At 43.8% G+C, this 13,717-nt stretch overlaps 1 protein-coding gene across 1 annotated transcript in view; it reads right to left on the bottom strand.

Moving 5' to 3' along the window:
• gucy1a2 (guanylate cyclase 1, soluble, alpha 2) overlaps nt 1-8,700 on the bottom strand; it is a 35,544-nt gene extending 26,844 nt beyond the window's left edge. The window contains exons 1-2 of the mRNA XM_070829517.1: nt 8,380-8,700; nt 1,544-1,605 (exon numbers count right to left, since the gene is read on the bottom strand). Coding sequence (XP_070685618.1) covers nt 1,544-1,605; nt 8,380-8,700 — 383 coding nt within the window. The remainder of the gene's footprint in view (nt 1-1,543; nt 1,606-8,379) is intronic.
• Between the last annotated feature and the right edge of the window lie 5,017 nt (nt 8,701-13,717).

Below are 13,717 nucleotides of genomic sequence, written 5' to 3'. Positions count from 1 at the left end.
AGGTTGACAGTGCAATTAAAATCATAGTGAGAAAGCAATCCGGAACAGGTGGGTTTTGAGTGTAGATTTGAATAGGGAAAATGAGTCAATATTTTTTAGATCGGGTGGTAGTGAGTTCCAGAGCCGGGGGGCAGAGCGGCAGAAAGCTCTGCTCCCCATGGTGGTGAGACGGGCAGAGGGGACAGTCAGGTGGATGGAGGAAGAAGAGCGGAGGGTACGGGAGGGCGTGGCAACATGGATGAGGTCCGACAGGTATGGAGGGGCAAGATTATGGATGGCTTTGAATGTTGTCAGAAGGATTTTGAAGTTGATGCGGTACTTGACCGGGAGCCAGTGCAGCTGAATTCTGGACCAGTTGAAGCGTGAGTGAGACCAAAGAGGGGGGAGTTACAGTAATCCAGGTGAGAAGTGACAAGGCTGTGAACAAGGATAGCAGTGGTGTGGGGGTTGAGGGAGGGGCGGAGGCGATTGATGTTACGTAGATGGAAGTACGCAGACCGGGTAATGTTATTGATGTGGGATTGAAAAGATAGAGTACTGTCGAGGATGACACCCAGACTCTTAACCTGAGGGGAAGGGGAAACAGAGCAGTTGCCGATGGTGAGAAAAAAACTGTCAGATTTGGATAGTGTTGATTTAGAGCCAGTGAGGAGAACCTCAGTTTTATTACTGTTTACTTTGAGGAAATTTGAGGTTAACCAGGATTTGATTTCTGCTAAGCAGTCGGTGAGGGAGGAGGGTGGGAAGTTGGAAGAGGGTTTGCTGGAGAGGTAGAGCTGGTTGTCATCCGCATAACAGTGAAAATTGATATTATATTTCGGGAAAATATTGCCAAGGGGAAGGAGGTAGATGATGAAAAGGAGGGGCCCCAGGACAGAGCCCTGGGGCACACCTGAAGTGACAGTAGAAGGCTGGGATGTGAGGGTCTTGAGCTGAATGAACTGAGTGCGCACCCCTAATGGGGTGTGGGTGATGCCGATGGAGGTGGTGGACAGATGGTGTCAAAGGCCGCACTCAAGTCAGAGGATTGTGAGTGAACCAGAATCAGCTGCCATGAGGAGGTCGTTGGAGATTTTTAGTGCAGATATTATATTTCGGGAAAATATGCAGTTTCTGTGCTGTGGAGGGGACGAAAACCGGACTGGAACTGTTCATAAAGGCTGTTACGGCATAGATGGGAGTGAAGTTGAGTGGCCACTGTTTTTTCAAGAATTTTGGAGATGAAAGGTAGGTTAGAAATAGGACGTAAGTTATTGAAGTTGGAAGGATCAGCACCGGGTTTTTTCAGAACTGGAGAGATTGCAGCAGTTTTGAGAGACAGAGGAACAGTTCCAGTGGTGAGGGAAGAGTGAATGATGGCAGAGATGAGGGGGAGCAGTGAAAAATAAAGGTAATGGGGAGAAAATGAGTGATAGGGACACTAAGACAAGACAGCATGTACACAGAAAGTGAGTATGGAGATTGATAAAATAGGACGGGAGTCAGAGAGGAGAACCACCGAGAGGACGGACAGCAAGACAGCCAGACAGAAAGACAGTCTTACCTGATCTCTTGTTGTCTGTAGAATTGTAGAGTTCGCTGTAGAGCCTCCTGAACAGTCTGCGTCTACAGGAAAAAGTGAAAATATTAGACAATCATTTGTGAGAGTGTACATTTATGCATTTATTTGTGCATCCATGTGTGATAGCATTTACTGCACCTCAACACCTAAACACTGCATATTCAGTAATTCCCAATAAAATCATTTTACACACATTATTACACTTCCTTTCTTGGTGTTTTAACCAGGAACATCGGAACATTATCATATTTAATAGCATTTTGAGATTTGACAGTAGTTAAAAGAAACACTGGTGTAAATAATAAATTTAATGATGGCTAAATTCCATTTCACTGCTTTAGTTTCAGGGTCCTGGTATTGCACATGCTTGAACAGAGCCACAGTTAATGTTTGTTAGGAACGCATGTTCTTTTCCTGTGTGTGCTGTCTGTGAAAGCTTACAAACGTCTCAAGGAAACTAAAAGTGAGATATTAACCTTTCCAGCTCATTTGCTCATTTTTGGCAAAATATATTATAGATTTTACTAGAGTCTAAGCAGTTTCTACAGTGTAATTGCTGAGAAAAACATTACATTCATTAAGTTTCATATTTGTGAGTGTGATAAAGAGGAGCTACTGCGCTAATAGCCCACTCTTTTGGGGAAAAGAATTGCCCTCATCTTTTTTTGTGTTTAATTTTTCTTCTTAAAAAGCTCTGCAAAAAAAAAAAAAAAAGACTTGGCAATAATGCTACAAATTTAGAGTTGACCAGAGTGCACTCCTGGATTGTATTTGTGTGTGAAGCTGGCATATTTTGCGCTACTGACAGCCTGAGCTTGAGAGGGCGGGACCAACATGATTATCTGTGATACGGCTCAAATGCAAGGCTGCAGTGGCAATACTAGAACACAGTGTGCCAGCTGGAGGGGTCATTCTGAGGCCTCGGCCAACTCCGGACGGACACAGGAGCGATTCTGTATGTGTGCATGTGTGTAAAGAGACACGCAAGCGAGAGGGAACGAGAGAGATAGAGACCAGTGAGTTATGGGTCTGTAGAGCGAAAGCATGAGAGCGTGAGAAATGAGAGAGACCGTGTGTGTCAGTCGGCAGGTGATTTAAAAGGTGAATATAGTTCTTTCACTATCAGGTTAAGTAAGGGTTAGATGTCACTACCAATCAGACAAAACATTACAAATGTCTGGAGCTTCTTTTCTCAGTCTTTATGCTATATTTATGTCCATATCCTCAACGACGCCAACAACTGAGAATATTGTAGCAGTCAGAGCCACTTGAAACAACGCCTGCTGATGCAAAAATGTTTTCACTTTTAGCTACAGCAGGCCTTAGCAACAACAGGAGCAAGATGGGCACTTTACACAAGCAACTGTGCAGGCCTGATAGCTAAAGAAATACCCAGCGGGCCGTATTTTCACAGATTTGTTAGGTGAAAAAAACATGTTTTTACTTCCCATCACTTCTCTATTCCCCATTTTATGTGAAAGTCTACAGTATGCGCGTGTGTGTGGAGCAGAAATGGTGCTTTCTCACAACAGTCTCCTCTTACTGTGGCCTTGATTCAGCTACTCATTTACCACAGAACATGCACATTATGGTGTGCACACACAAGATCCTACAACATGGTCAAACACACAGGCCCTCACTGTTATCAGCCTCACATGCACACATGTGCAAACATACTGTACATATACATCATCATTAGTCTGCATTGTTGCAATCGCTGGCATGTTTACTGTACACACAATTTGATACCCAATCACACATTAATCTCACTCAGTCACACACAAATGTGCTTAGATGGTAGGATGTGGCTAACAGCTGGTAGATCGCTCTAATCTAAACCGTGCTAAAACAGAATTCATGGTGGTGAATTGACTGCATCCAGGAAACTGAAGGATTAGAAAAACAAAATGTTCCATTAAAATCAAAGAGCATCCAACAACATCCGTTTGAGGGTTTCTGCACAAACTTTCTCTCTCTCTTTTTTAGACACACACTTCCCCCTCTACCCTCTCTTTCTCTACTTCCCCTTCTTCTTTATCCAAACCACTCTGTCTCCTTTGTTTGCTCTGTTTCTTTACCTTTGGAGGGGAGCAGAATCTCACCAATACTCACTCCATTCCTCTTGCTCTGTTGCCCTGCATTGCTTTTCATCCCCCGTGAGGTTCAGCCGTACTCTTCTCTGCCGTATGTGAACCTGCCTTTCCTCTCCGTCTGTGTGACCGATTCCCTCCGACACAAACACCACCGCACACTCAGAGCAGCGGACCAGCTCCTCCGGTCCACGTTTTATTGCATAGTCCTCCTCAAAATTTCCATTAGCATGAACTGGTATGGACAGTGACCACAGCACAGTTGGAAAGCTGCCACCACTACTAAAGAAAATAGAAAATCGTGTACCAGCATGAGACTCATCAGGCCTCTCTGAGTACAGCAATTAATGTGACTATGATGCACTGCAGTGTTAGTGGCATAATGCAGCCGGTGCATCGGACATGGCAGGGGTGAATATTTTCCCCTGACCTAAACATTTCATTGTGCCATTTGTCACTATGAAGCTGGAATTATGCTTTTACGCACATGCGCATCAAATCCTCGGCCAGCCTCTCCAACCTACGGTTATCCATAACAATGTGTTCACTCGCAGGGATGTTTATGTGTGTCTTCAGAGAAGCATAATTCCAGTTTAAGTAGTTCAGTAAATTCTGGTCACTTGGGGAGACAATGATGTATCTCTAAAATCAATAAGAAAGAAAACGTGCAAGTTGTAAGTCATCCAGTAGACTGAAAACAACTTTGAGCATTGGTTACTCATCAGCCCATTGTCATGTACATCTATAAATTCTACTGTGGCTCTTACTGCACTCCTAATACTGTAGTATGTAACAATTACGGCGACAAAATTTCAAAATCAATACTAGCATGACAAAGTGCCCTGGTAGCTGCATCCTCGCAGTGCACGCCACACAACCACAACGTCCATGATTTGATTCTGCCTGGGGACCTTTGTTGGATGTCATAAACCTCTCTCTCACCTTCTTACTTATCTCAGCTTCACTATCGACTGTGTAATAAAGGCGCAAATGCTAAAACAAAAATAATGTTTAAAAGCGTAACAGTTTCATAGCAAATCAACTTCACTGATAAACAAAGTAGCAGTGCAGTCAGCGGTGTTACTATACAGTGCTGATATTATCACCAGATTGTGTAGTTACAGGCAAACAAAATGTTTTACAATCATTTTGTTGTAGTTTGAGTTTTAGTATCTGTGCTTCCAAAATCTAAACCGGTGTACGGTTTTCACAACTTTTGGAGAACAGAAATTGCCAATAGAGTTCTGAATGCATATTGAGGGTGTGTAGATCAACGCTTTCCATCAAGATTTTAAGAAAACAAGCTTATTGATGGAAATCAATCAACCAGCTTCAACAGGTAAACTTCATTCAAAGTGGTGTGGAGCAGTTTCCAGGAAAACAGCCAGTACGCACGCAGCACAACGACCAAACTGCGATCTACTCCATAATAAAACTGGTTCCTGATGGGGAAAGCCACAGATTTAGGTTGAACACATTAACACTCTCACACACTTGTCTGACACTTTTCATATTTGTGGCTAACACTCAGGGCCTTTTGATCAGCGTCATGGGTCACTAAGCTAATGGCCACCATCCATGTGTATACACGAAACAGAGAGAGGAGGAGAGGGAGAGAGAGAGAGAGAGAGAGAGAGAGAGAGAGAGAGAGAGAGGGAGAAAGAAAATGAATGTTTGCACACATGTAAATGTGTGTGTGTATGTGTGTGTTGTTGCTTCTGGGTCAGTGTGGTCAGGGTGAAGACAACCACAGAGAGCATGCTCTGTTCTCTCTGTCACGGTCCATTGCAGTCAACAACTGACACTGCACGCAGCCACTGTGTGTGTGTGTGTGTGTGTGTGTGTGTGTGTGAAAGAGAGAGAGAATAAAAAAGATAATAAACAGTGAGTGAGTATATTCATATGTCTGCTGGCTAATTTTCCTAATGTGGAATAACATTAAACACGCTTTAGTAGAAATCCACTTTATGGCAGAGGGAGTTTAAGCTGCTCTATAGTCCAGCCTAATACACACAAACACCCTTCAGGCAGTGTAAAAAGATGTTGGACATTTACCCTTTCCTCATCCCTGTGACCAAAACACACAACCATAATGACCCTTATATATTCAGATTACAGAAAAGGCTCAAATGATGCCCAACCGATGTCTGTAACTACACTTACAGGCAAACGAACACACACACAGAAACATTCACTTCCACAATGTTGCCCTTATGTAAATGCTGTAAATTAGCATCACTGAGTGTTATACAAACCTGTCTTTAAGTGTTCCCTCTGCCCTGTTTTTTCACAGATCTATTAAAGATCAGGGCCAGTAAAAGCTGCAGCTGAGAGCTGAAGTTGGCTCTCAGTGGTCCTCTCCAATATACACCAACTTCTGATTTTAGCTGTGCTGTTGAATTTCATTATTTTGCAAGGTTGTGCCTGGGCAGCAAAAAAAGCCTGACAATCACTGCTCTCGTTCATAGATTTCTCTGCAACATTCATTTCTCCCAGGAATGGGACCACATGGTCTGCGCATTTGGAGCCTTGGAGAAACCTATTCCCACGACCTACTGTGGTCTGATGAAAACACTCATTACACTCACACATTATGTGGGGAACCAACAAAAATAGCCATAAATAGCCAAGTAACCCATGATGAGCAGCAATGACTAGAGAGAGTTTTGAATGTTTTTCAGCTATTATTAATCCCTCCGCCTATCATTTAATGAACCCATCTCTGTCTCTGCCCTTGATTAACTGTGGATCACTTCAATTTTATCTTTGGAAAGGACTACAGATTAACAAAACACAACTAAGATACACATCAATATTGAATCAAATGGCTCACAGTCATGTAAACCGTTTGCTAGTACTACTGATGCCACTGAGAATCAACACCATACTTTGCAGACGTACTCTTTCAGTCACTTTCTGCTGCCGTTTTGGTTATCTGGACTAGCAACTAACAATTAAAGCAGTGCCACCTCACTATTACGATCATATTATTATATTATTATAATAATTATAATTATGTAATAATAATAATTAAAATATAATTATGTCACAGCTGACTTTTTTATATATGCTACAAGCCCAGCCTTAAATCGCTGAGGGCACAAGTTTCCAAGTGACTGGTGAAGAAAGTCATCACTGAGCAAGCCAATGAGAGAAGAGAAATTTTTCTAAACCAAAGATGTAGAAAAATATCTGTACATATTGCTCTTGCATTCTAGAGGTGCGCAGCAAGAAAGCTACATGGAAATGCTTGTGTTGTTCTGTTTTTTGGTTGACATGAAAATAAGCAGTTGTTCACAAAAGGGTTAACCATAAGACGTTGATAAGGAAAATGTTCAATAGCTTACAGCTGCTTTAACTGTTGTGACAATAGCATAGGTAGAAAAAAAGAATCTGTGGTACAGGAGACAAAAAGAAGTTTGCACTAAACTAGATCAGTTCTTAAAAATTTAGTAATAAGATCACCTTTTCATTGAAAGTCACCAAAGTGCAACATTTTCTAATCCAGATTTAACATTCGCACTTCATACTGGAATAAATAGTTGACCTCTTTAACATGCTAGCAACACCCTCATCAAATGAAAAAGAGAATACAGTATGAATTATTAAGAAATGGTGACTGTCCTGTATAGTTTTACGCTTGCTGCTAACTGGCACTAAACCTAATATCACTCGACTATGTAGCTGCTTTTGAGATTAGGATTAATTCATGTGAAAGTTAAAGTCTTCTCTCACATGGCATTTCTGTTCCATCCCTGTCTGTCTGTCTGTCTGTCTGTCTGTCTACTTATCTGTATATTTGATTGTCGATCAACAGCATAACAGGGGCCGCATTACAGGAGATGCAATCAAATCCCAAACCAATGTACCATCACTAAGGACCTTGTAATAGCAAATGCCCTGATCACACACCATCCATCACAATTGTGCTCAGTTCTAATAACTGCTTTATTACATTACAGCCTGTAATACAACTGAAGCACAGAAGCGAGACACACAGACAGAGAAACAGGCTCATCTGTCACACTCCTCACACCACTGCATATACACAGACAGAGCATGGGCATCTCTCTCTCTCTCTCTCTCTCCCTCTCTCTCTCCCTCACAACAACATTTATTATATAATCTACCAGATGATTCTGGCTATCAGGACTGGAGGATGAAATGGGGCTTTTTTTCATAGACAGCACACAGCACATCATAAAATGAGAAAAGGCATTGTCTGGGATTTCAGAAAACCGTACTATGGTGGACTGACATTATTGTTGTCTTTTAATGTTTTTTAAGGCCACCTTTGGAGACAGCTGTGTAATGGAATAAATGCCACTGGCTGTTTGGTCATTATATTGACTTTTTCTCGACAAAAAATAAAAAAATAAAATCACTGAGTATCTTCTGAAGACCAACAGTGGTTGATTGTAGTCGATAATGCCCAGCTCTAATCATACTCAGTATGACAAATAAACTAGGCCTAATACATTTTAAAAGATTTGAGAGGAACACTCAAATCTACGGTAAAACTATTTATTTAGTTTGACTGTACAGCATAGGACATTGTAAATAGCACTATTCTGCAGCCCAACACTGGCTGAGTACCTACTGAACATTAAAGTTATGCAGGAGACAAGACGCCTTCATGAACATGGCGCAACAACTTTCTACAGGAATATTTAATGATATTTCATGGAAGCACAGTCAAGGTCTTCTGACAAGAGTTGGGAGGCCTACCATGGGTGAGGTCAGCCGCCTCAGGCTCTCCCCCAGCGAGTCCAGGTTCACGCGTCTCCTCCTGGTGACCCTCTTGTGGGGTCCACCGGGTCCCAGCAGGTCCTCGCCCGCCGGGCACGCCGACCTCTCGGCGGGGCTGCGGCCGTTCCAGAGCGCCGCTCTGTGGGAGGAGGGGAAGGAGGAGAAGGGGCAGCCTCGGCTCTCCTCCGCCGCCTCCAGACCGCCGTCCCCTCCGTCTCCCCCGGGGCTTTCCAGCCCGCAGTCCGAGCCCACCGAGCTGCTGAACGACTCGGAGGAGATCTTGCGCGACGACGAGGACATGGTGGTGGTGGTGGTGGTGGTGAGGAAGAGGAGGAGGATGGTGATGGTGACAGTGGTAGTGTTGATGAGGATGAGGAGGGTGGTGGTGGTGGTGGTGGTGATGATGATGATGATGATGATGCTACAATCGGTTCCGTACCACGTCCACCTCTACGCCGGGGAGTCATCAGATAGTGGAGGGTGAGAGGGATGGTTGGTGGAGGGCTGGGTGGGTGAGGAGGGTAAGGTCTGTAGAATTATGTATGCATGTGGGGTGCGCGCGTGTGTGCGTGCGTGTGCGCGTAGGAGAAAGTCCGGGTCTGTCTGTGTCTATGTGTGCATATGAGATGCGTCTGTCTTCTGCGTGTGATACTCGGCAACCTATTCAGAGGGGGAGGGAGAGGGGGGAGAGGGGAAGGGGAGAACCGAGAACGAGAGCACTAACGGCACGCAAACATTTATGTAAGGGGGAGGACGAGGTGGTGGTGGTGTGTGTGGGGGGGGGGTTTATCGCTTCTTAAAAACCGTCCACCATTACCCCCATAACAAATCCACCGTGCGCCCCGGGAGGCCAAACAGTCTCCAAAGGGATGCTTCAGATAAAGATGGAAAAAGAAAGATGTTTGCTCTAAATGAGAGGGTTTAAACGGGGACTTGAACCGCAACTATGTTGAAGCAGACGTTACCTTAACTGAGGGAAAAAATGACAAGAGGTCGCCAAAACCGACATGATGGTCCACCGCGGTAATTCCGACACGTTAATTATTCCTCTCACACACGGTGAATTTTGGCATCACAAGAAGGTGGCGTCGCCCCCTTTTTTTGTCCCCACTTTGCCAGAGAGAAATCCCCAAAGTCACGGCAGATGTGGCTGCTGCTGCTTCCCCCTCTCCTCCGTCCCTTCTCCTCCTCCTCCTCCTCTTCCTCCTGGTCCTCGTCCTTTGCGACAGCGGTTCTCCTGTCTGTCTGCCCGCTGGCGGTCCTCTCATCATCCGTCCATCCCTCACTTATGTCCCCCCGCCGCCGCCGCTGCTGCTGCTGCTGCTCCTCGGCTTTGGCTTTGGCTTTGGCTTCGTCTCGTCTCTGTCGGTCATCGCTCGGAGAGGGTGGCGGGAGCCCGAGGTGCGCGAGATGGGGAGCCGGTGAGCGCGCGCGGTCGGCCAACAGCAGCACGCAACGGCGAAGTGAGGATCAGCGCGAGCGATGCGCAAGTACGCATCAGATCAGCGCGCAGTTCTGCGTGTTATTAGGAGAGTCAAGCACAACCAATCAGATAGATAGATAGATAGATAGATAGATAGATAGATAGATAGATAGATAGATAGATAGATAGATAGATCATAACGCCGAAAACATGGTCTCAGTGTCCTCGTGGAAGTCCTCACCCCTGGGTGCAACTTAAGTGCCACATTGACCTCATGTCAGTTGGTTTTGGTATTTCAGTTTAAAATTTAAGGGGAATTTGGTAATCATTGTTAGGTAATCATGGTGTCCAGTCTTGTGAGTCAAGTCAAACTAACACAATGACTAACAAAATGACGCACAGCCAACCTGGAGCACTAGTCCATCATATTAAGACTGTGCGATATGGTAGAAAGCTCCGTAGACAGCAAGTAAGTGGACCTTGAGTAAGGATTTCTTTGACAATGATCATGCTATGGATCAAAATCACTGAGTTAAGGCCATCTGCTGTTGAAGACTGTGTGATATGGTTAAAAGTTCAGGGTTTTCTCGTGAAACTACTCTCTGGTCTCAGGGTTTAATGCAGCTGCCATCCGCAGTCTGCTCTGTGTGCTGTACTTGGGAATGGGAATGGGAATTTACATTGCAGGAAGGGTAGCAGGTGAGGCGGAGGAGGGTCAGTGGGGGCCCAACAACATTTTATAGCATATCTCATAAGCTATACATGAATCCATGCATGTGTATGGGGATACATCAGGGTTGTTTTAAAAGTGTAATTCAAAATAAAAAGAAACTAAATTAGAGTTGGTTGGTATAATATTACTGCTGCACAGCGTCTCCTCTTCAGATGCCTACAATAGTGACATCTCGACAGGCAACAAACAGGTGATTGTTCCTCAATTAACTAAGTGGAAATGGTAATCAAGCAACATCCACTTGTAATCAAACAACAATGATGGCCAATAAGCCAAGTTCATGGCAATGTGCCAGATGTGTTCAACATGGGTATACAAGGACAAATATGGCTCCACAGGCGGCTAATGGAGCTGGCAGCGGTGGTACACGCTTGTTGATTCTCATCAGGGCACAGAATGATGCTCATGTCTGGCACTAATCACAGCAATGACCTTGACCTTGATTGGCAGAGCATGTCTGTTCATTAAGGCCCCCAAAGGGACAAGCAGAGGGACACTGAAACAGACACGATGCATCGTACAAGAGCATGCATGCATGCGCGCGCGCGCGCGCGCGCGCGCACGCACACACACACACACACACACACACACACACACACACACACACACACACACACACACACACACACACACACACACACACACACACACATCAGAGTGTAATTTCCTTGAGGTGCCTACTAATTCCTTTGACTTTCTGGAGCAGCGTGACCCCGATACACTGCGTAGAATTTTGCTCCTTCTCGTTCTCTCTAACACACACACACTCATTTCATTTCATTTCTCTCAAACGTAGCCTGCACTAACACACTACACACACACACACACACACACACACACACTCTAACACACAGCCTCTGTCTCGCTTTCTCTTTCCTTATCTGGTCACTTGCTCTTAGCAATCAGTCTGCCATCCATCAGTAATAATGTAGGCATTTAATAAAGCCAACATGGCAATGGAATAAACAATGTTCCAGAGAAGATAAGCCCACTAGCAGCGAGCCGTCTATAGCCGAGTGCAGACAGGGCAATAACTGGGCTGTCATGGAATTAGAATAAGTAGAAATGGCACCTCTTGGCGTATCATGGTAAACCCACTGAGTAGGTACATTCAACATGGACAAGATCAGATTTTAAATAGCATTATCATGCAATTAAAGCACGGAGATCCGTTAACTCCCTTTAGTCTCAGCGGGCTTCTTGTAACTGAATTTGATTGATGGCACAGTTGGGTGCATCACGCTCTCACGCATATGACTGTGTTTATGTCACAGTCAGTAATTTGTAATTATTAATATACCATGTACTTCATAATAAGTCAGGTATATTAATAATAATAGTTTTAAAATATGAAGCAGTACGTTTTACAGTAATGCAGCAACCAGGCCCATAAAAACACGAGAAGAGAGGGAGGAAATAACTGGAATGTTTTGCAGAGAGATTTACAGATTGTCGTCTCAGGTACGACTCTGCATGTTTACATGGAGTCTACTCCATGTACTCACTTATACTTTGGTATTTTAAATGAATGCAGGCAAAAGGGGGAAAAAAAAAAAACACACCATATATAGACAAAACCATCCAGGAACAGGCACAGGTATGGAGCGGAGTTTAAACGTGAAATAAGTGTAGTTGAGGAATGCAGGAAGATAAGAAAAGGTTCAGCCAAATGACACACACCAGTGAGTCTAAAGCAGGTGCCTCTCTTCAGAGATAAGCAGCCATTCCGGCACTCAAACATAAAGCAGAATCGTACATTCACTCACTGCCCGCCGCACCACACACAACTTGTAACACTCAGTAGAGCTCTTAGATATTTCAGTTCTTGTGTGTGTGTGTGTGTGAGCAGGCACATCCGTTTCTTGTGATTTTGTGGCACAGAAGACATTGTATTATTTCTGTCAGATATACGTGTCCCGTCTGCTAATGACCACGGAAAGTATAAAAGAAAACATGAAAGAAAGAGACGAAATTAGAGAACATGAGGCAGAGCGAACAAATGAGTGAGTGAATGAAACACAGCTCCAGTGGAAGAAACACCATGGTCTGTAACATGACTATAGAAAGCATGCATTCCTGTTTATGTGTGTGTGTGTGTGTGTGTGTGTCAGAGAGAGAGAGAAGACAGAGACAGAGAGAGAGAAAAGGGAGATCATAAATCTGCCCCCAGCCAATCTAATTGGCTATAACCATATATCACTCTACGCCACCCTGCTGCTATTAACCATGAACCTGGGCCTCTCTGTCATTTGTGCAATATAAATAACCTGCTGTACTGTCCCAGGGGATGGTTTCAGAGGTATAAATCGGGTTAAAGCTTTGCAAATTGCATGTTGTGGTGTTACACTAAAAACAACATTACCGATCCAGTTGAATTTTCTAGAAATAATCATATTATGATCTGACCCTTGAATACACATTTTGATTGTGGGATTCTTTGTGGCAGTTACATCATATTGAAGTGGCAGGAAATAGAGGTGGCAGACAAATTGAATTCCTGCTGATTTACGATGGAGCTGCCCAGCGGTGTCGTGTGCCTGGGCAATTGGGTATACTCTTAATATATTAATAAAGGGGGGAGAGGGGGGAGGGGGGTGATACCGGTTTTGTTTTGTTTGGGTTTTTTTTGGGGGGGGGGGTTACATTTTATTCAATTTTATTTGAATATCATTATTTCATTTTTTAATATGAAATGTTGTTCATGATTATTGCATGAGTCAAGCATACTTTTCTCAAGTCTCACACACCATTTCTACCCACTAAAAGTCGGGGAAACCCACTGTTTTCATATGCAAAGGCTTTTCTGAGTGAAGTTGTTGTAACATATATGGAATTAAACATTACACCAGTGTTTAAGAAAACACTGCGTTTTAGTCTGGGCCGAAGACTGCAGCAATCGTTATATTTGAGGTCAATTTAAGGAAACTATAACTGGTATGTAGGGCTTTTAGTAAAGCATTTTTAATAATCACATGAATTTTGAACTTTAACTTTAACTTTAACTGAAAATGCAAGCAAGAGGAAAACTGGACAACAAGGGACACAAAACATACTTTGTAAACTAGGTAAACAATCATGGTGGACAACACAACTACGACACACAGGAGCTCGAGAAAAACTGTTAGTGGATCAATTCACTGATTATCGTGTACATGCACTGG

Source organism: Pempheris klunzingeri, chromosome 4 (assembly GCF_042242105.1).
Source record: "Pempheris klunzingeri isolate RE-2024b chromosome 4, fPemKlu1.hap1, whole genome shotgun sequence".
Taxonomy (NCBI): domain Eukaryota; kingdom Metazoa; phylum Chordata; class Actinopteri; order Acropomatiformes; family Pempheridae; genus Pempheris; species Pempheris klunzingeri.
Note: the sequence above shows the minus strand (reverse complement) of the source record. Positions and strands in the feature narration are given on the sequence as shown.